We start from the raw sequence: 24,318 nt of genomic DNA, 5'->3' as shown, positions 1-24,318 counted from the left end.
AGACAGAAGAGAGTGAAAGATTATCTGTGGAATANACCTCAAAGGTATTCTGTTATCTCCAGAAAAAAAATTTAAATAATTTGTTTGAATAGTTAATACTTTCAAAAAATTGTTGGTGGTCCAGTTTTTGACCTTCTGCAGTATGCCAGTTGAAGACCGTTGCCCTATACGTTCGGTTTCTCATGTCTATAAACTTAACATATTCAAACTATATTATGCCCACAAAATTAGCATTACCATAATTTATTGCTAATTTGTTACCAAAAAACTAATTTTATTGCTCAAACCGTTTTAAAGAGACAGTGGATATACTACTGTTATATATTATAATAACATTTAGCAACCCTGTTAGTAACTATGGTATCCTAAATCTAATAATTCCATAATATATGATATTAACATCTAAGACAAACAGTAACGTCTTCGAAATGTAAAGTATAATACGATCAGAAAAAACAGTAATATCCCGAGTAAAAATAAAAAGAATTATAACACCACCGAATCGCTCCTATATATCTGATATGACCTAAATTACCACCGAAATAGTTCCTACAAATTAGACGAAAATTTAAATTCTAAAATTCTCACCTCATAGACGCCCCTCTGGTTATCATATATTTTACAAAATACTTTTTTTTATTAGGTACTTCCCTATTTTTTTTTTTAGGTTTAGAACCTTCCGCGCACGCCCCTTTTTAACCTTGCGCCCCTAGGCATATGCCTACTTTACCTTATGGATAATCCGCCACTGGCGTCACTCTTTCGGTGGTATTTCAGTAGTTGTCTGGAAAGCAATCGGTGCTGTATTCGTGTTCTTTTCGTACTAAATGCGGTACTGTTACACAATCGGCGGTTTAGTCCTGCAAACGGACCTTTTCCGGTAATATTTTAGAGAAATTTATGGAGCTAGTTTGGTCGTAATTCGGTAGAGTAAAATTGAAAAGAATAATTTTTACTCTGGGTTACACTGTATTTGAAAGAATTCAATTTTCTTACAAATTGTGATATATATCTATGTATAAGTATAAAGGACAGATGATTTTAGTAGACTTATCGAGTGCGACCCGCTTGCCGTGACAGTGAATAAATCTCCAGTTTGATAGTTAATAATTGTTTTGGCACAATGCAACTACTTATTGAATCGAAGTCTATCATTTTTTCTTTCGATACTCTTACAGTTAATATCTCTACAGTATCCAGGCATTAAAAATTGTGTTTTTTAAACTAAATGTATTATGTATACCTACTTAGTTTTTTCTTCATTTACTTTGCTTATTCTATAGCTATAACAGAATTAAAAAAAAGTTAATTAAAGCCGCCATCTTTATAATCCGGCATTACCAATTTAATAGGTAATTAAATTGATATTGATCTCGCTAGGAGAATAGCAAATTCATTTTCTTTTTGCCTTTAATTCATTTCCTCCCTCTGTTGTGTAGATACGCTCGAAGAAGAAAGAGAAACCTGACGTTTCAAACTTATTAATTACAGTTTTCGTCCAATATCGAATCATTTCTTGAATCAATAGGTATAATTTACTGCATTTCATAAGTGGAGTACTAAACGGAAGGGGAGTACCACAGGAAACAAAAAACAAATAAAATTTGCTGACTTTTTTATTCAAAGGAAAATAAAATAAATTTTCTATTAACAATCATTTTAAAAATTAATGTTACTTAAAAGTTAAGAATGAATAGTGTACATTATGTTGTAGGTAGGACATGAAAACGATCTTCTGAAACTAAATCCCATAATATAAGAACAAAGGCTTTCACGGCCGGAATCCATAATAGAATGAAGATTCGGGCTATAGGACCATGGTCTAAGTGAACTATTCTGTCCAGACGTTTCCTCAGTGGTAGTGCTGCGTTGACAACGTGAACGTAGATTATAGCTTGAAGTCTCGATAGCGACTGGGCGACCCTATAGCCCGAATCTTCATTCTGCTATAAATCCCATAAGTTGCGTTTTTAGGCATATATTTTTTCAAATAGCAAAGCTTGTTTGTAAATTATAGCTAGATAGTACACAAACGGGCGAGAAATCTGTTTTCACCGATACTGTTAGGATTATATGGTTATAGTAGGAGAAGACAACACTCACGAAGTGAAACACATGACAGCGACAATACACGTCAGTGACTGTACGGTAATGTTTATAATTTTAAAAATATCCGCGTCAAATCTTTGCAGCATAAATATTTACATTTATGTTCTAAGGTCAAACCAGTCATTTGGACAATAAAAGCAGTGATTAAAAAGTAACGAGAATTTTAAAATTACGCGCACTAACACCTTGTTTACCGAATTCGGTCTTTTTTTGTGTATTGGTTGCACTGTCAGTTTACTGCACACATGTTAAATATAAAACAGCTGCGATGCTTAGTTTGTGTTTGCCGTTCGAATAAGCAAGACGTATCTACATTAGTGGTGTTTGGCAATTTTTTGTGCAGCGAAACATTCAAAATGTTAAAGAAGACCTTTAGCGATAATATTATATGCTATATCACAAGCACGATTCTTTGAATGGTACAAATAGTTTTCAGAAAGGTCGAGAAGATGACGCGAGGTCTGAGCGTCTTAACATGTCCATCAATGATATAATCGTGGAAATTATTGTGCTTGCTAATGGAAGAATTACAATCTGCAGAGGTTTCTGAAGAAATAAGGCCATTTGATCTACAACGCTATATATGTGTACTTGTGAGACCTATACCATCAACGAATGTCGAATTTGGTTCTTCTCGCATAGGAACACGCAGTCATATAAAACCACAAAACCTTGAGTTACTTTCAAGAAAAAATCAGCAGAAGAACTGATGATTAAGTTTTTCCAGGTTACACAGTCGTCTGGCTATTACGGGGTCCTGGTGTAAGACTTTAGACAAGCATAAATATTAGGTACCTACTTATTCAAATCAGAGCGAATGCGGTTCAATTTTCAATTGGATTAACAAACAATTAGGTATACAGTAAAAGCTCTTTATTCGCGGGGTATACGTTCCATAAATATGCCGCGAGTACAGAAACCGTAGATATGGAATGGTAATTAGTATGGAATCATAGGGGATACGTTCTAAAGTTCCAAAATAAAACCAATATGTATCAGAATAAAATCAATTTATTGAGAAATTCGCAATTAAAATTAATCATTATTATAATCAGCTTTAGACAAAGGTTTAAAAAATTTAGTGATTTTTTCTTGTTTTGAATTTTGAATTAGTCGACTCGGTTACATGTTTTATAAAGGTCGCCTCGGCACGAGCCAACAGTAGGTACATACTCAAAAGATGCGGATACATTAAGCGGATTCAGTAATAAATGCGCCGTAGAGTAAAACATGCTTATCGGTTCTAGATATCATGAGTTTAATGTTTGGAACAGAGGTTTGAAATTTTGTAGTAAGATAGATAAAATTTTGTTCTAAAGCCTGTCGAAGGCCATTTTTTATTTTTTTAATTTATATTGAAAATGTGTCATCATACCTACAAGGTACAAGATCGACGATCGACGGATCGTTAACCTTGTAGGTCAGTTGGTCGTGGTTGTTGTTGTCACCTCTCGTAGTTTAGTGGTCAGAACATTGGTGCGTAAAGCCAAAGGTCCCGGGTTCGATTCCCGGCGTTGGTGTGACAACAACAACAATTTTTCCCTCATTAATTTGAGGTAGTTTGTAGTGGGTAAATAAAAAATCGAAAAAATGATTTCAAATTAATATTACGAATAAGGAAACCGCGAATAAGAAACTTTTACTGTATTTATTGACAAGTTTTGAACCTTTCTTGGATGAAGGGGAATGAAACAGTGGCTTCATAAAACGAGATGTATGCACATTACCGAAGTGTCAATATTCTACTGTTTATTACGTACCTATACAAATTCAAAAAAAAAAAAAAGAAAAACTATTAGTCATTAGTTGGTAAAAGGTACATATCTACCTATATTTACAGGCTAGTATTTAATAGACTGACAATAGAGTGTAGATGGACTGACAGACATGGATGGGGGCACGTACAATTCGGTTACAGCTAGCTACAACGTGTATTGTTTAGAAACTACTGACAGCTAGCAAATATATACTAAGTTATATGTGTTTACACAGCACTCCAAATCCAATGACAATACGGTAGCGAGCGGGCCCCAGCTAGCTGCTCAATATGGCGGCGCTTGGTAAACAGGACTTCTCTCTCCAACTGTGTACTTTACGGTCCTTCACGTCCAAGCTCATTCTCCCACGTGTTATTAGGCAAGACGTTTGTACAGTACATATTATATATGTATATGTATGTGTATGCCCGCATGTCTAATCGAATAAGTTGGTAATTTTTTAACCATCGAAAGCGTCAAGTAATTTTATACCTGGTTACGTCTCGCAATCATCGTCGGAATCTGTGGATAAGGTAACGGAAGAGTTACTGGTCACAGCTGTTGATGGTTCGAAAATTAGGAAAAATATCCCTTAAATTATTACATGCCATTCCTATACGGTCCAGTAATTAGATCGTGTTAAGCAGAGTGGAAAATGGGCCCTTATTAGAATGCATGGGAATCCCTTCAAGGGAAAATCTCCCTGAAATTGTAACACGTAATTCGTACGGTCCAGGAATCAGGTCGTGTTAAGTAGAGTGAAGGTCGGGCCCATTAGAATGCGTGGGATTCCCTTCAACAGTACTGATCTCATCAGCACGCCACATGCAGTCTCGATAAACTATCGTATGCCTCATATTGTTCTATCCTAGTAGTACCTACTGTACATTTGTAATGGAGTGATCATCATCACTAATAGGTCGTAGCACCATCACACTACAGTCAGACTGCTCAACTGTTAGTCTCTCTGATGTTCTAATTATGCATGTCGTCGAATTGGCTTTCATAAGTCAATTTTAATACCTATAGATATATTTTATAAGTGCGACATCAATAAAATCGAAAGGGCTGCAGACGTTCATGTTGTGAACCGAGATGTTAAACTCCTTCTGAAAATATCTACACGTTTCATATCAAATTGGTTTTTGGAGACCACACATCTGATGGTCTTGAGTCTTGTAATTTTTCCAGGCATTTTGAAATTGATTGTACCAAGAGACTAAATTATAGCTGACAAAGCTTTCTACCAAGATAAAATCAGAGTTAATGAAACATAAGAGCACATTAATAATCCTGCCTTTTGTTTTCAATCTCCAGTTTACTAAGCAAGAAGTTTTGGAGGGATACAGCATTGCTTCGGTCAAAATTCACGTAGAAAGGACTATTCAATGAATTAAAATACGTACGATCTCTTCTACAAAAGGAGACATCTCTCTACCACACTTGGTTTTATGTCTAAATATTCGGAAAAATCTTTCTATCATACTGGAGTAGGAAATTTCTGCAACACTCTTTAACTTTAACACGGTTTAAAAAAACAGAAAAATATCACCTTCATCGTTTAAAACATTTATCCTTGCAACACAGTATTGCTCATCATTCAAAAATGGATGAAAATCCATGAATATATGTAATATGGTTTAACAATTGAAGATCTCTTAACAAATCATAAGACCATCATTTATTTCTACAACACACCCTTTGCAATTCAACAAGATATTCCCCCAATAACAAAGTCTCTGTTACATATAATTTTTTTTGGAAAATTGTAATATTTTTTACAAATTTTAAATTTTGAAATGGAGTCGTATATTTTTCGTTGAATGAAGATCGATCTTAAAATAAAAATGGTAGATAATATTAGGCGTGTGTATATGTACAATGTTCTCATTTTTTTAAGAATTGAAACAAAGCTTTTGCACGTATTATTTGCGGTGTAGTTATATAGTTATCATCGCGGTTGTCATGAACGAAAAAAGTCCCGCTACTACTCTCCCACAGGAAAAGTTTCAATACTCCCGGATCCTGCAGCACATCCGCCGGGATCGAAATACGTACACAGGGGCCCGTTTTGTCGTATTCCGACGGGCTCCGAGACGGTGTGCAAAAGACTCCATCAATCATCTTCCTGTTTACATAATGTACAGGCGTCTTGTAATATTATTTATAGACCGGAATACGTGCTAAGGAATAAAGGAGGGTAGGTAGTGTTTATACGCATCCTCTAAATCCCTTCAGGCGTACATCTTCCTTTTTAAGGATAACGCGTCTATACCTATTGGAAGGTGATAAGTACATCTTTTATCAGGATTTACGTATTACCTTCTAAATTGTGTAATATGACGGAAATCTATCGTCACGTTATCAGTTTTTATCTTTCTTTAAATTTTAAATTTCTTTTAGAGATTATGATTTTGCTACATGCAGCATAATAAAAAAAAGTGATAATTTCAAAATACTTTTCGAGAAAAATATTCCTTGAGTTCTCCTCAGAATTACTACCCTTTCGTTCTGCTCATTTTCTCTAACTGCAAAATGGTAAAAAAAACAATTGAAAATAGTATTTAGATCGGATAAAACAAAAGAAAACATGTCATATTCGTAGGTATAGTACCATAACTATTTTCCCTTATGAAAATGATTCATAATGACTTTTTACTAGTGGGTAATATTATACGAAAACGAAACGGAGCTATTTTCTTGGTTCTTAAAGAAGTTGTGCGAAAACTTTAGTATGAAGAGGTAAGGTTTTGTATTAAGTATAAAATTAGGATGATTTCCGTGATACTCAGGCCAAGCCAAGAACTACACCACTAATGTTTCAAATGGAAAGAGATCGAATATATATCAAATTAAAGTTTTTTTTGATAGGCCTATGGTTATGCCAAGATTTGATACATTGAAGCGTTTATGTCGCTCCACGAGATACCTAGCAAATGTTGCGAGAAAACGTATTGTTCATGAATATCGAATATCGCCAAATAAGCCAACGTTTTGAAGCAAATAATTTAATTTACTGCCAGGAAGTTAATTGATAACATTTTGAGCATTTAATTTGGGTATTTTCGCGCTTCATGTTTATAGTTTTCGTCTGAAAAACGTATTTGGAAGTAGGTACAGACAAGGGCACCCGTGTTGTATTTTTTTTTATTATTTGTTAGATTAAATTAAGTGCGTTGAATCTATTGACGATGTTTATATTACAACAACAGCGTAGTCTTGATCTAAATCCACTTGTATGGGATTGTCTATAAAAGCACGTGTGTCAAAAGCCAGCGTATAACGCTAATAAAATGCACGACCGTATACGATCGCTGCAAGTGAAGTACGTCAAATGCCGAACCTTTTTACGCAACACAAAAATATTTTTGTGGCGTAGTAGTACGAATGAAACATTTCTTTATTATATACATTAGATACATATATCCCTATCAAATGTGTATCTAATACTGTAATATAATTCACGTACCCGATCATTACGGGCTGCACTGATATCGATTCAATTCGTCGGGGAATATATCTACTGTAAGTACGTGGGCAAAGTAAATATTTATTTTGAAAATGTCCCCGTGTCCATTTCATAAATAGAAGCATAAAAGAGGGTTTCTGTTAAATAAACATGGACAAGCGGAGGCATTCACTCGTGACATCTGTCTAGCGAGCGAAACTCTAAGCCTATAGATGCACGCATTCGTCCAATGATATTTATACATATACGATTATATTTTAGATAACACAAATACTCTATACGAAAGACTTAATAAGTTTAAAAGAGACATCGAAACACAATTAATTAGGAAATTGCAGATACAGTTAATTTACATTTTACCCACTACATTTCTTGTCTACGTTTTAATTCTAATTCTAGACATTAACGGGCATTTATTATTCTTTTAGCTTTTGTGGAAGCTCAATATGCATTCAATTTTGAAACTGTCTCCAAAATTCTTTATAATTAAGATCACTATATAGTATAAAACAAAGTCGCTTTCCCGCTGTCTGTCCCTATGTATGCTTAAATCTTTAAAACTACGCAACCAATTTTGATGCGTTTTTTTTTAAAAGATAGATTGATTCAAGAGGAAGGTTTATATGTATAATACATACACAATATAGTAGGAAAACACTGATAAATTTAGAGGTTTGTAATGTGATGTCGTAAATAAACACATTTTTTGCGCTTACATTGCAAACGCTGGCTGAACCCTCCGAGATAGATCAAAATAATGTACTACAATATTGTACATCTTAAAAAGTCCTGGATGGTATATGTCTATCTCTTAGGGATAACCCACAATAACCATTTTTATCCTTTACTTTTTATGAGAAATAATGAGTTATTTACGAAGCGATTGTAGGCAATACAGCATTAATTCTTATCCAATTCAATATGGCCCTTTACAGCATGTAATTTAAATGAATATTACAGACTTAAAATACAAGGACGTAGCGGTTGCGGCGGTACCGGCCGGCACAATACTGTGAATGTTGTATATAAAGACATTCTGTAGTATATTTAGTATGTTCAGGGGGTATCATTAGAAGATTTCTCCTTCTCGATAATTATCTAAACAAAACAAAAATATACATATTTAGTATCAGCATTGCACCCGTGCGAAGCTGGGGCGGGTCGCTAGTACTTAATATTTTCTAAACTACGACATTTCTTATGAATCTGAACTACGGTTTCTAACTGTGGGCATAACAGACATTTGGAAAAGGTGTAGGTATATTTAGCTTAGTATTTATTCAACGTTGAAACTGAATGAATTGAACTGAAGAAATTGCAACCTCTGGAGTGTAGTCAACATCTTTAACTGGATAAGATGACGAAGAGAGGTAAAAAATTGTTTTCACAAATAATCTGCGATGACAATAAGGCCGTAGCTACGGGTGAGTCAAGATCAACCCATTGAACGACATGCTGACACACTCTGAATATGAACTTAACACATCATAATAACATAAAATTTAAAACCGTAAAAGTATTCAGCTTCACCGAGGCGGTGTTAATATGCGGATGTGCGAAAAAAGGAGATGTTTCTACTTCCACCTCATCGTAACGTAAACGAAAGCTGCGCGCATCATTTGCTCTAGCGACCGAATACTGCAAAGTTCACTTTTATCTATACGATATATGCTACACAAAATGATAAACCACGCAGGCGAGGTCATGGGAATCAGGAATGGCATAACAATAGGATATTAGAATGAGCAAAATGCCACGGGCACCCGGCCTGATGGTCCCGAGAGACCGTGAGGACATGAGAAACATTTATTTCAAAATTGGATAAAATATATTAAATTTGTAGATATTAATCAATCACGGTATAGCATTATTAGCATCTAGCAAGGAGGAGTTAGAGATAGCTTTAAATAAAATGGAACCGGTATTAACAAAACAATATTGTATGCAAATAAATAAAAGTAAAACAAAAATACTGGTATGCAAGGGAAGGAAAAGTAGGGAAAGACTGAATATAAAGATAGAAGACGAAAAAAAAAAGAAGTGACCAATTTTAGGTATCTAGGAAGTCAGATAGATAAGTCAGGATGGAAGAAGTAGTAGGGATATAAAGCAGAGGATAGCGCAGGGTCGATTCGCTTCAATAAAAAGAAGTCACTTCTATTATGCTCACGAGCGGTTAATTTAGAAATTCGAAAAAGGTTGTTGTTGTAAAGGTGTATGTTTGCAGCACGGCGCTATACGGGTGCGAAACATGGACAGTGGGCGCGGCGGAAAAGAAAAGGTTAGAAGCGTTCGAAATGTGGTGTTACAGGCGAATGATGAGGATACCGTGGATAGAGAAAGTTAGAAATGAAGAGATATTAGAAAGAGTAAGGAAACAGGGGACTCTATGGAAGTCAATAAGAAATAGGCGAGATGAGTTAGGACACTTTCTCAGGCATGAAGGTCTAGTCAGAGACATATTAGAGGCAGAAACGGAAGTTAGGAGGTGTAGAGATAGACCTAGATTAGATTATTGTTCGCAAATAGTTAAGGATATAGGTTGCTCTAGCTTTAGGGGAATGCGGAGATTAGCGCAGGATATGAAAGAGTGGAGGTGCATGTCCAACCAATCTGAGGACTGACGACCTTATGATGATGATGAATTAATCACAGGCGTTAGATATGATATTAGTTACGCCATTGGGAATCGGCTAGTACGACATCTAGATCATCGACATAACCTGTACGAACCAATCAGGAAGAATAAAAAGGCGCAACAATACAGAGGTACATTCAAAGTCACTTGTAATATAGAAAATAGATATGCATGAGCCATGATCCATTCAATTTTAAATGTTTGGCGTTTAAAGCGTAAATAGATTACAAATTTATTGAAAACGTTGCCAAAATTAAAATATACATCCGTGTTATACACCACCAATAGTGGTACTCACCGTCCACAGTTGGACAGGTACACCTAACATTAATAAATCAATTGATATTTGTTTTTCAAACGTTGATAACACGCTGACTTTACAGGGGTTACTCTTAAAAAATTGCCCAGGTGCGCCATAACAACGGCGCTGCGTGTTACTTATTATAATATACTCAAAATATCCATTTGTAAAACGTAAATTTTAGTTCTTAATTGTGAAGGTGAGTAGTACTTTAGCTAAATGTAAAAAGTGCTACATTTCTATATCATTTTAAACGTTTTAGTAGCGCATACATCTTCGGAAATACCTACTGATATGTTTATATATTTCAAACGCACCTAAGAAGTCGGTCGTCAATCGACAGATTCCGTTCTTGAATAAGACTTTTTCACTCTAGGTTTAAAAGGACGGTTTCGAATTTCTGGTCAACAACCGACAACGATGAAAACGATACGCCACTTAAATAGGTAGTCGAATTTCGGGAAATACAATAGAGTGCGGAAAGCTCAAGTAATACGATACTATGGGCGTGATGTTTCCTTGTTGGGGTGTATTATGGATAGACATTGTATTAAGAGGTGCTCACAGAACGGAACGCGTGTGAGAGACTTATAAGGACCTGTATTTAAAACAATAGCGGATACCTAATAAATAATTATTAACCAGACTAGAATTTCAAGGGGGGTGCAGGTAGTATCCCTATATGGGTAGCCCACTACCCCTTGTGGGCCCCATGAGGTTGCCCCCTAGGGCAAGAAAGGGACATATAACGCCTTGCCGAATTTGCGCATCGTCAGGAATGACGCATATGTGGCCCCGCGGGGAAAAATTATTGCTACCCCATTAAAAATTTATGGAAAAATACAAAATTGAATGAGAAATATATTTTACTAATGAGAAACTGTTCTGTAAGAAAAAGCACGTGTTTGATGTACCACATTAAAATGAATCAACTTCTGTAACTGGTTTAAAGAATTTAATTCACTTAAAAAATACTGATATATACAAATAAATACAAAACTTAAACTACCGTGGAAACTTATGATGAATAAAAAAAACTAACTAAATAAAAAGAGATAAGATTGACTGAATAATTTGAATAATTTTATGAATGATGTTAATGTTGTGAAAGCTTGTGATGACTCTGTTTGGTTACTAAACTTTAACTTTTGGGTGTTTCATTCCAACCAGCCAGTAATGCTGGTGGGCGGGCAGTCCCTCCGGACTACGCCGGAAGGTAGGGCGGAAGGCCCTCTTCAGCCTGCTTTCAGGAATCGTGGGAATGGGTGGGTGGTGGTTCGGGTGAGAAAGATGAGACGGACGAAATGAAGACAGAAGAGAATGAAAGATTATCTGTGGAATATTACTGCTCTAGCCTTTGCCTAATGGATCCAAGGAAACCACAGAGAAACTTGCACCAAGGCAGATGGTTACTTAAAATGCTAATATAAATACAATTGAGATACATAGATGGGACTCTTATTTACTAATAATACAATGTACATGTACTTTGAACATAAATGAACTGGTCTATGTACAGATATTGCTGGCAAGCCTACGTAGAAATTTGGAAATACCAGATGAATGTTACAAACTGGCAGGGTTGTAAAATGACTCTAGTGACCGAGCATGACTATGAATAACTTAAAACTAATATTGCCAAAATAAAATGCAAACAGAAATAAATGGACTAAAATTATAAAAGTTTTATAATTGCTTCAATAATTATTCGTTTCTGAGAAAACGAACATGTTCATTTTTACATATGTAGCAACGATATAACACATATTATTTCTTTACTTTCGTCACTATCATTAAGATAAACCATTTTTTTATCAACATCATTGGTTTTACAGGTAGGAATATTTTCATTGTTTGCAGAAACTATAGGTGCGTTTCTAAATATTTAGGCAATCCTCATTTTAGTATTACCACTTTTCTTTGGAGAGATTTTCATGAGGAATCTACGGGGAAATCTCTATAATTGGCGTGCCCCTCATAAGCCACATGAGGTCCGCACGCTACATGGGGCATGCACCTTAGAAATTGTAGTCGGGAATTTGTATCTTTTCCGTCGTTATTCTTCACTCATCTGTACAATTAATGAAACTGACTTACTTGCAAATCTTGGATCCGCTGCGGAACTCTGATACCAGCCTGTGGAATAATGTGGAGCAAGTCCTATATTTTCAGATACTGGACAATACTGGCCACCACCGAATTGACCCATTACGGGGTAGCCGGTATTCATGGCTGCACTACCGTTAGCACTGCCGTTCCCTCCGTTACTTGATCCTCCACCAGCTCCTGGGGAGTTTATGCTACTTCCACTAGAAGTCGATCTGAAATAGAAAATAGAATGAAACCGTTTTTAGATATTTAGATCAACCGTTCGCATTTTCTGAGATAGATATTGTGTGAATTTTGTATATGGAAATAAACCTGATGATATTTTCTAGTTAGGTACCTATCCGAGGAAGTCACCAATGAGGACAGGGTAGGATCGTTTTAAAAATTTGAAACAGGAAAAATTTTTGAAACCTAATTCGTTCTGGTGTAAGTTACGGTATGAATTCAGAAGATCGGTAACCCATCTTCTCATTGTGGTTTTCATATCATTTTAGATTATAATATTGTAAATCAAAAATTACGTCTTCTAAGTTACCGTCAGAGAAAGAATACAACGAGAATGACGCCCCCTCTGAATAAGAAATACCTATACAACAAAAATAGAGACAGTCTGAAGTCTGTTCGTGAAATTGTAAAATCAGAATAACGCATAACACTTAATAAATATTTGAATCCAATAAGTAGTATTAGGTTTTCATTATAATGTGACTCATAAAAGAAGTCTTCCAGTTGTGTTGAAAGAAAGCAATGAGGATAGATACGGGCGTGATGGCTGATTATAAGACCTAGTCGGGGATTTCCTTACTCTTGACAAGCTCTCAATCACTCACTAACCTCATACTCCAGAATTAATTTGAATTTGATAAACAAACAATAGTGGAAACTTAAGCTTTTAACAGCTAACAACAACTAGAATTTATTTTAAAAAATAAGGCTGAAAAGGCTTGTTCTGTCTTGTGTTTCTTTTGTCTCTTTGACATAATCTGATCAGAGTTCGGAGAAAAATTTAATGACGCCAATGAGCATCAGAGACCTTCAAAAAGAGTGAACTAGGGAATTCTAAAAATCAAACAAGTAGTTTTTAAGAATTGTTCCTTATGAATTTTGTACCTGCACTCAATCTATACCTAACTTTAGTTAGGATGCCTCTAAGTGCATGTAAAGATACATAAATGGAACTGACCTGTAGGGTGAAGGTGGATTTGCAGCCAGTTCCAATTTCCTGTAGGATTCCTCGATGGGACTTAGTATGTCGGTGACACTGAAAGGCGTGGAGTGATGCAGCTGCTGAAGATGATGATGCTGCTTGGGACTAAGGCTCATGGCCAGGTCCACGCCATTGAGCTCGGGCAAAAGCCCGTGCAGGTCGGCCGTATTACGGTCCACCACGCCCTCCCCGTAACCGCCGACACCCTCAGACATGGACGCGAACGCCAGACAGTGACGACGGCGCCAGAGACAAACGCCGGCCGTCGTCCACCACCTCCTACGACAATTGTTTATCTGGCTTTCTTGTCTTTAATCGACCTTATGCCGGTGTTAGTTGAACATAACGTCACCACATCGAACCAGACCCATCGTCATCATAATCGTCACAAGTCCCATCTGGAAAACATAAATATGGATTCTTACCTTACCGATCGTATAAACCTATTTGAAAGCCTTTTAAAGGTAATAGGTTCTGAATCAAAATAGAAAATAATAATTAACAGGTACAGATTTGGGCTTAATTTACCTTACTATACTGAACAATTATATTTGTGATCAAAAAGAAGAAGGCTTCCAAAATTCACGGCCTACCCCTCATAGTTCTAAAGATTCACTTATGGACGTTTTAGAAGGTATACTTGATAGGTAGATATTAGGGGAGAGCGATACGAAGGGTAGAATAAGTGAAAATTACTTTTACTATCCATTTTCTTTACATTCCGATACTGTACAATTTGTCATTTTTGTTAAATTTTATAAAACTCGGAAATTTTATTGGTCTGTCTCTTTTGCACTTTCCAGATTTACATTAAGCTTTCCTGTTGTCAAGATAAACCGTAGGATAATAGTAATATCGCTACGTAGCGGGCGAAATATGAAATATTCGCCAAATTTTATTCTCACTGAAAAGACGTAGAATGTTGTCCATTTTGAAAAACACGTGCTCCATATTTTCATGTTTCTTTTTCCTTCTTTTATTTAACTTCCAATCTCTTAATTTGTTTGTCAGTATTTAACATATTTTTCGTTCTATGGCTTCTATTCTTTTTGTTTCTCAAATTTCTCCACTTTTTGGAAGAAGTAGCTCCTATTCTCTTAATTAATTTTAACTTTTTAGTTGCTTTAAAGACATCGGGGATGTTTAAATGTTCTTTTTTATGGCGATAGATTTCTTGTTTACCTAACTATAATATCATTGGACAAGGTGACTGCGTTTTTTTGCTCTTCTTTTGGCTTTCATTTAATTCGTATTGTATTTAGATAGGAATAGATGCACAGGGCAAAAAAATTGGTATGCTTAGATTTCCTTAGATTTGCAAATGATACGACATTATTGCCGTCTAGCGAAGAGGAATTATAGAGATACCCGTAAATATCTAAAATGGAACCGGTATTTGCATAACAATACTTAAGAAGGCATGAAAATATTGGTATGCAAGGGAATGAGTAAATATAAAGACAGAGATAAAACAAAGAATTAACGCAAAGTCGAGTCGCCTTTAACAAAAAGGAGTCATTTCTATATTCGAAAAAGATTGTTAAAGGTGTACGTATGGAGCATTATTCGGTACTGTTACGAAACGTGGACGCTGGGTCCAGCGGATAAGAAAAAACAAGAAGAGTTCGAAATGTGGTGGTGTTACAAGCTAATACAATGAGTGAGGATACCGTGGATAGAGAAGGTTAGAAATGAAGTGAGAACAGAAATAGTTATGGAAGTGAATAAGAAAGAGATGAGATAGGTTGGTAGGACACCTTACCTTCTCAGGTATGAAAGGATAATTAGACACATACTAGAAGCAGAAACAGGAGTTAAAAGGATTAGAGGTAGACCTAGATTAGATTAACGCTTATATACAAGTGGTTAAGGATGTAGGATGTTCTAGTTTTAAGGAAATGCGAATATTAGTTCAGGATAAGAAAGAGTGGACAGTGGAGATGCCTGTCATGCAACCAGTCTTACGACCCTACGGTAATGATGATTATTTGGTGTGTTCATATTCTTCGTACCTAATTGTTATTTGCACTTGATTTTGGTTTACATTCTTTACTTATTACTGTGGCGACTCGCCTGTCTCGCGCCAGTTCGCTCCACCCACCCCACAGGTCTCCAGATGTCTAAGACGGAGAGCACGTCGTCGGCCTTACTTATGAGTCCAGGCGTGCTTTCGGAACGAAACATCTTTTCTCGCATTTCTGTAGACAACGAGATATCTGCATTACTTTCGTATTCATAAAATATTTATTTTCCAAAACTGATCCGATTCCTGTTGTATTTTCTTTAGATATCGTTATCAATATTATTTTGGACAATAATTTTTTCTGGTTCAGCATCTTTATTTAATGTACATACTCTGTTTCAGAATTTCTTTTTAGTTGGTCTTTGTTATTCGCCCATACTTTTTGTTGCACTTGTCTTGACTATTTGGATTTACTGCAATAGGTAACTTCCTATTCCTGCATTTTCTGTAAATCATGATTATGGTAGACAATTTCAAAGACTGTTATAATTTCGCACAAATTGTTTTCCAACATATATTTAATTAAAAAAAGTTGTATGTCTGTAACGCAACGCCTTACAGGTTCGAAACATGGATGGTGGGTGCGACGGAAAAGAAAAGGTCAGAAGCGTTCGAAAGGTGATGTTGTTATATACGAATGACGAGGATACCTTGGAGAGACAAAGTTAGAAATGAAGAGGTACTAGAAAGAATAGGAGAATAAAGGACTCTATGGAAGTCAATAAGAAATAGGCGAGATAGGTTGGTAGGACACCTTCTCAGGCATGAAGGGATGGTCAGAGACATATATTAAAAACAGAAACAAAAGTTAGTTAGTTAGTAGACCTAGATTAGATTACTGTTCATGAATAGTTAAGGATGTGGGAAGTTAGAATTTTAGGGAAATGCGAAGGTTATCTCAGGATAGGAAAGAGCGGAGGTAATGCGTGTCTAACCAGTCGTATGACTGACGACCTTATGATGATGATATATTTAAGCACCTATAATTGATAGCCTTTAGGTAGGTATGTCTGGAATTTATACTGATCATAAAGGTATTCGTAATTAGTTTCTATATCTGTGTGACTGATATAGAGTTTAAGTTATCAATTTCGGCTGCGTCACTGGTAGTGTTTTTTGCTGAATTTAGACATTCATCAGTTCCTATAGTATCCCTTGTCACGTTTAGAACGTAGTGACAGCAGTTTTGACGTCAACCTTAGCATTTTCTAACTCGTTAGTAAATTTATTAATAATATTGATGATATCATCAGTATTAATATCACTATTTTTAATTTTGGTGCCTAGAGATTTTGCATTCTTGGTGGCATTATTTTGAAGTCTGATGGTATGTTTAGATTGCCTGGATATAAGCCACGCACTTGCGGAAGTCGTTACTCATGTTTATTTGGCAAATTTTTATATTTTCTTTTTCTATAAGACCGTTTTAAGTAATGGGAAAAAATTGACTTTGTCGAAAGATAGGTACCATTGTTGACATTTTTGGGTTGAGTTGTCCATTCATGCACGATATTTTTCCATTCTGACTTCAAAGGTTTAAACGCATTTATTACAACAGCAGGTTCAATCAAACGTGTCGCGTTTTGTGGAAGTACATAAAGGATTATGCCATTTTAATTACTCAGTAATGGCTGAGACGCAGTGTGGCTCTTGTTTCCATCAACAAAAACAAGAAAAGAATTAACTGGTTTTTGTATGTTTTGATCTTCCACCCATTTGTTGAATCCTTTTGCAATATTAGTCAAAAGATATATCTGATTTCATTCTCTCACTTTCCTAATAACAGTCATCTTCATCGTTTTTTTTTTCTTCTGGGTCCTTTACTAGTTTGGCAAACCACTTCCAAATATCTTCAGATACCTATTTTCGGGAGTTCTCTAACTTAACTCAAGTTTTCGTCTATGAAACAACTGGTATTCACAAATGGGTTAGGTCTATTTTCTTCTGATATTCGCATGAACTTGTAAATTTCAATATCAAAAATTTCAGTAAAAAAGGTCATCAGTTTTTAAAAAGAATCCACATTTTGCAAAGGCTATATGCACTAGTCCTTGAGGGAAGTCTCTTCTTTTTTAGTATTGAGCCTGGTCCCAGCACATTAGGCCAGGAGTCGGGACTCAAGACCTCAGTGAGATAATTTCATTATTTGCTGACCAAAAGGCAAGAAAAGTTGATTTTTTCAGTAACATTTAGAAATGTAAGTATTACTATTTTGTATTTATTTGTGTTATTTAATAACCTTGTGATCAAATTTGTTTTCTTTATTGGGTAGATCAGTTGTCACGCAACATATCTAGTGTGAGCTAATGCAAACACGTTTGAGCAATAAAACTGATTTAAATCTCAAACTGAACTTGTTTTTGGATGATAGAGGGGACCCATTTCACCTGGGCGCCAGGGCCTGGTTCAGACATGCTGGCCCCCTGATAATACTATAGCAAATGTGCCTAAGTCCATGAGTCCTACCTATGGGTACTCATTTACTTGTATTCATTTTTGGGATCCTTTTGGTATAGGTACCTAACACTATTTTAATAAGTATACCTGTATGTAATTCTAAATAAATTTATGAAGGATTACTTACCTATTTCGTTTCAAGTTTCATCTCGAAGTTTATTAAATTTTAAAACAGTCTTTCTGCCAAGTAAAAAAACTCACACAAATACACAAATCACAATAAATAGGTAAGGTACCCTGTTCAATGTTCATACATCAATTGTCATTAGTCAAACACGTTACACGAATCCAGAATGTCGTTGGTGAGGGAAACACGAAAAATCCGAAAAAAAGTCGCTAATTCATGCACTTATCCACCGAGTCCCCAAGGGCCCGTCGCATCGTCCCGTTTTCAACTTCACTTCCGGTCGCTTCCGATTGCCGAATTCAATAAACAAACTGACTAACTATATAAATAAATCAGTGATCGAGCAATAGCACTCTTGGAGAACTCTTGATGTAAGACTCTTTAGCTGAAAGTGCGCTTAACTTGCCTAAGCGTACTCCTAGAGTGTCCTCCAAGTGTACATGGCACTTCTCCCTCGAACCTGCTGAATTCTGGGTACTCAATGCTTAAAAGTGGGCGTGTCCTCGTTCGACGCACCAATAACAATACGTAAAAGACTCGACAGGCGTGTCGTCTCTTCGCCTGGCGAAACTAACGAACAGCTTCTGTAATGCTACTTTGCGAAGGTCGAAGTTTGCCGAATAAGTTCGGGTTCGTGTGAGCCTGGGTGCCTAGCTATTTTAGCCATAAGGGATATATTCAGTTGAGCTGGGCGCTAACATAACGGAAATTAAAGCTCCGCCTATGATGTCAACCTATTGCAGAAGTGCTTTCGAAAAGCGCTGAAGAGGGGACAATGATATTGTATATTTATATCGTTTTATTGGGTATATTGATCTAAGGTTTTAGCTTACTTTTCATGTAGTTTTGATTTCAGCTTTTATTACCGGTAGAGATGGCTTTAGAGTGGCACTAAATTATCATGCGAGTTCTTCAACTAACCTCTCCACCTCGGATGTTTATCCTTACTTTCTTATTATCTACTTGTCATCGTGTTTCGTGCAGTTGAAAAGATGAGATGTGCCCCACAAAGAAAAAATCCTCATTAAAAGAAAACTACAAAGTATACTTTTTAAATCCTCGTAAATATCCTTCCCATTTGTCCTCAATGACTAGAAGCGATAGCATCTTTTAAATAAACAGGAAAAAACGCGGTCTGTTTATTTAATTCTCTTTTTGTTATAATTTCGCCCCGGAATACAAATTAAAAATCGGTAGTGTTCTCATCTTTTGTCTCTACGTATCGCTTTGATATTTGATAATTACGATTCTTTAACTCTTTTTTGTCATTGTGGTAGACGTGTTACGAATTCGACAAAGTCCCACCGCAAATGATAACAATGAGGCATTCTTTTCCAATGTGCTACCTACCCAGAAACGTCCCTGTTTAAAGCTTCCGCTCCAAGTCTATCACAGTTTCATAGATATGTAATTTTATTTTCTTTTGGTAATTATTTGAGGTTCTCTACACAGTAGTCACAGGGGGGTTTAGGTAGTTCAGATATCTGCATCAAGTGATAAAAAATTTTTGAAGTGAAACTTCATTACGCACGGTAGGGCAAGTTCGTTTCATGCGAGTTGCTATGTAACGAAATCATGCAACGGATGTCCCCCCTCTACGCGGCGACGTAGTCGAGTTAGTAGTGGGGATCGCTTGTGCCGTGAGCGCGCTTCAATACAACGTTTGTTGCAGGCAACTCCGGCATGTATAGTGTAAAATTTAAATTCATAGTGTAGAAATAATACCATTAAACCAATTCCTTAACCCCTATCCCGGTATGTTTGTGTGTTTGAAGAAACAAACTGAAAATTTTGAGTAACTACAAAAAAAGTTTAGTTTCAAGAAAACAATAAGTACCTATATTAGTTGGTCCAAGTAGTTTAACTCATAAATTCAACGGAAGTAATAATTTTTCGTCTAGTCTTGCGTATTTATTGGTCTTAGTCTTGCATATTAGCTCTCGGTTTTAGTCTTGGTCTTGGAATTGAAGTAAAATTTTTTATTTTTTTATAGATAGGTAAGGTATTTCACAGATTTTGCAATCTATAGTTGTAAGTAGAACATAATAACAAAAAAATGATAGGGTACGTATGAGTTTTCCTTTTGATTGTAATTCCATCAACGTGTAGTATAAAAGTTAACAGCAATTCCAATATTGACCCTCAAGTTCACAATAAAGGGACTAAAATACTAACGAGAGAGCTTAGCAAATAAGTGATGGTGGAATGGTGAGCTTTTGGTTTATCCGCTCGCATTAGGGTTGTACAATGTAAATTTATTAAAAGGGTAAATGCAATGGGTGCATTACATTTTCATCCCAATCATTTTCTGTTGGGTAAAAATAGTATATATTAGGATTAAATTATTTAATTAAACATGTGAAAAATACTTAATTTTTTCATAAGCAATTAAGAGTTAGATACCTACAAAAATTTTATTATTGTGATTAAATATTTTTCACAAACATCCCTTAACAAGAGCGTTATAAGAGTGTGTCGACCAAATTGTATAATAAATAACAAAAAGGTATTCAAATCCAAACGTCGTGTAAAAGATTGAATTAGTTGATGAAATTAAGGAAAAATACAAGCGATTGATTCGCAGCTACTGTCAACCTGCCTCTTGTCCTACTTACAGTCTATTTCGCACGAAAAATAGCAGTGAGGGATTCCCCTATTTGCTGAAATTCTTACCTTCGTTGAATCGCGAACTAAAAGTTTATGAAAAAATTAATTCGCTATTTGGGTTTTTGTGGATTTCTCGATAAAGTAAGGTGATTTTTAAAACGCACCTGATGGAGGCACAGCTTTTCAAAATTAATTTAAACTTATATATATATAGAAAACTATATTTGATCGTTAATGGATTAATAACGTTTGAATGCACACACTTGCGATTATCATAAAGAATTTGATAGAATTAAAAATATTGCCAAAGACAATGTATGCGACTACAATTATAATATTGATAAAATAGTCAATAACATTAAGTTCAAAAATCTCATTTTAAGTTCCTCAATTTTTCAAAAAGACACTATCAAAACCAAGTTTATTACTATGCCATACGAGCCCAGACTTACTCCAGGACTCGGAGCTAATTTTTCGTAAGTACTTAAACTTGGTTTTCGAATTGCGTAGGTATAGTTCCAAATTGGAACTCTTTTTAAACTCTTCTTGGTAGCGCAAAAGATAGAACTTCTTTTCTAATGAAAAAGCCGAGAATATATGAAGTTGATTGTAAAGATTGCAGTCAGAAATACTGTATATTAGACAAACTAAACGCTCCATACCTATTAGGTTCAAAGAGCATTTGACTCATACCAGGTTTGAAATAACTGAAAAATCTTGTGTTGCCCAACATATTGTAGCGAGCACGAGTGTGTTTGTGTGCGATCGGGCACACGTGTATATGAACGGCTTATCGATTCGCCGACTAGCCGCGGGCGCCTTTCTTCATGTGCGCCGTATTTGTAAATGTGTGTGTCGTACCTGCGTTCTGGGAAAGCAGTTAAACAGTTCAAAGAAAAAAGAAACTATCCGGATGTTTCGAGAAGGCTTCCGAAAGTAAACAACAGAGTATTTAAAGGAAGAGACGATCGCCGAGTAAAGAAGAAATAAATTGATTGTTGCAGAAGTGAATCGAGAAATAAATTGACAGTGAAATAAATAGCGCAGTGAATAGTGATATATCAACAGTAATGTAAATAAATAGAATAATTCATAACCTAAGTAGTAATAATTTAATAGTGTTTTTAAGTTCTTTAATAATTAGTGTTAATAAATAGTTATGTCGTTATCAGTCTTAAAAGTTAATTTTGTTAAACCCACGAACATTACAATATTTTTACTGAAAAAACTATCAATATTGACAAACTTATTAAATAATTAGTAAAGAAAAGTAAAAACAATTATTTGCTTGACAATCTTGAAACTATTTTTATTTATAAAAACTGCCGATTAAGCTTTCTTAGGGTCTTTTCCGTAAATCTCCACTAATATTTAGTCTAATTTAATTATTTTGTTCTCGTTTTGTAAACTCCACTGAACATTTCAATTGTCGTATCGAGTTATTATTACTAGACCATAATTTCAGTTAATATTTGTTATTTAGAAGTATGAATTTAGTCTTTAATTCTCTTCAGTCACCTTGAATAAGATAACATTCTTATTTAAAACTATTTTGCACATTCAGTGTCGTGTTTTGACTTTGGGGTTTCGAGCCTGTTAGTATTTTACAAAGCATAATGTTTCGGTTTCGAATAAGTTCTTAGAAATATTAAAAAATCAAAAATTCTTCAGGTACGTAGGTATATCATATTATTTTTAATAATTTCTGATTTATTATTGGAAAAACGTCGTTTAGCTACACCTGTTTTTCAGAATGCCAAAATCGCGGTCATATTCTAATATTTTTAGGGTTTCATAAACCCGAATGAAAAACGGAACCCTTATAAGATCACACGTGTGTCTGTCTGTCCATCTGTCACAGTCAATTTGCGCCAAATTTACTGGACCGATTAAGTTTAGTACCTAAATATGAATTCCTTTGACTCAAGCACGGACGCATATAGTAAATAATTTAATTTTGAACATGGTGGTCACTTTTGGGGGGCCAGTACGAAATTAAAAAAAAAGTTTGACAAACTGTACCGAGTGACATATCAAAATAAGGGGCTTGTTGGTAAGGGTCTCAAACATATATAAATATAATTTTAAAATAAATAGTTTTAAAGTTATTTAATAAAATAGATAAATATCTCCGAAACTAGGTACTGAACCTAAAATTTTGAAAATAATACAGAAAATAGTTCCTTACTTATAGATTACAGATTGAACATAACGTGGTAAATTTACATTTACAGTTTGAACTTTTGTTTGAAAAATTTTTCTATTAAACATAGTTTGGCCACGATAAGCATAGTGTGTACTTTTTAGGCCACCCTGTGTACATAGATGGTTATTTTTTTAATAAGGAAATATCTACTAAAATTGTTAATCAAATCACTTTGTAGTTTTGCCTACTGAATACCAATTACCAGTTTCTAAATTTAAAAAATCCTACAGAGTGGGCCAACTGATGGAATTTGGAATTGGATAAAAGTTTCTACTCTCCAATCAAAACAGAGTTCCATATTTTCTCTTATCTTACGAAACCTTTATGCCATCAAAAAGAAACTCTGACGCGATGCGGATGCTTTTCAAGTTTTTTTTTTTAATATTTTTCCGTCGTTTGGACTGCTCTCGTTGGCGATTTTTAATCCGCAAAGCATTAAGTCAAGTTAAAAGGTCCTTATTCGCGCGAACAAGGTACCTATGCCCTTTTGGTCAGCAGTTATAATCATCAGCAGAACGCGTACATAAGCACGGCGCGACGCGGCGCCGGATCCGTCGCCGTCCAAAGCCCGGTGAAAGGTGGTGGCCGCGTTGAAGAGTTGGCTGGAGTGTCCTTCACCGTGGAGGGTTCTCCAAGTCCAGCCTCAGCCTCTACTACCACTGCTCGTTGGTGGTGTGCTGTGCTGCCGCTTACTCTTTTACACTCTATGCACACCACCATTTCACCTTGCTTTCTCTTCGCTCTTCTTGGTATATTGCTTCACTTATTGTATGCAATCCCTTTGTCATATATGTGTTACCGGTAATGTATGAAATCTAGAAATTGTATAGATACAATTCCTAGGCTATTTAGGAAATCTATAAAATATCAAAGATTTTTAATTAATTTGGACTGTTAACAATACCTGAGGGCTATGAAAAATACACGTTAATCGTGGTTAAATACAAATACAGTAGAATCCGCTTATGACATCGAAGGGAAATGACAAACACGTCATACAAAGCATAATCTTAGAAAATAAACAACTTTCTATTTTGACTAGTTATTTAGTTTAATAGAGAGAAAAACTACAAATTGTATATATTTATTAATAGAAAAAAAGAGAAGGATGAATTGTAATATCAAAATATACATAAGAAGGGTCAAAAAAGTAAGCGAAAATGTTATTAATCATTTGGGTCACTGTAGCCGGATATGATTTCTTGAGAATCTGTCATAATAAACGATATGCCATTTTAAACGGAGTCATTATATCCAAACTTTCCTATAGAGAATTTAATATGAAAACCAAACTTAACACTGCAATTA

At 35.4% G+C, this 24,318-nt stretch overlaps 2 protein-coding genes across 2 annotated transcripts in view; one reads left to right on the top strand and one right to left on the bottom strand.

Moving 5' to 3' along the window:
- The window catches only part of LOC108736392 (homeobox protein Nkx-2.1), a 52,041-nt gene extending 33,424 nt beyond the window's left edge, over positions 1–18,617 (bottom strand). Inside the window, exons 1-3 of the mRNA XM_025973383.1 lie at positions 18,198–18,617; positions 13,567–13,988; positions 12,372–12,595 (exon numbers count right to left, since the gene is read on the bottom strand). Coding sequence (XP_025829168.1) covers positions 12,372–12,595; positions 13,567–13,805 — 463 coding nt within the window. The 5' untranslated portion in view covers positions 13,806–13,988; positions 18,198–18,617. The remainder of the gene's footprint in view (positions 1–12,371; positions 12,596–13,566; positions 13,989–18,197) is intronic.
- Positions 1–24,318, top strand: part of LOC108736415 (coiled-coil domain-containing protein 61) — a 113,716-nt gene that overhangs the window by 75,093 nt on the left and 14,305 nt on the right. The gene's annotated exons all lie outside the window — the stretch shown is intronic.

Source organism: Agrilus planipennis, unplaced genomic scaffold (assembly GCF_000699045.2).
Source record: "Agrilus planipennis isolate EAB-ADULT unplaced genomic scaffold, Apla_2.0 scaffold149, whole genome shotgun sequence".
NCBI classification, from domain to species: Eukaryota; Metazoa; Arthropoda; class Insecta; order Coleoptera; family Buprestidae; genus Agrilus; species Agrilus planipennis.
This window is presented reverse-complemented; position numbering and strand designations above follow the sequence as displayed.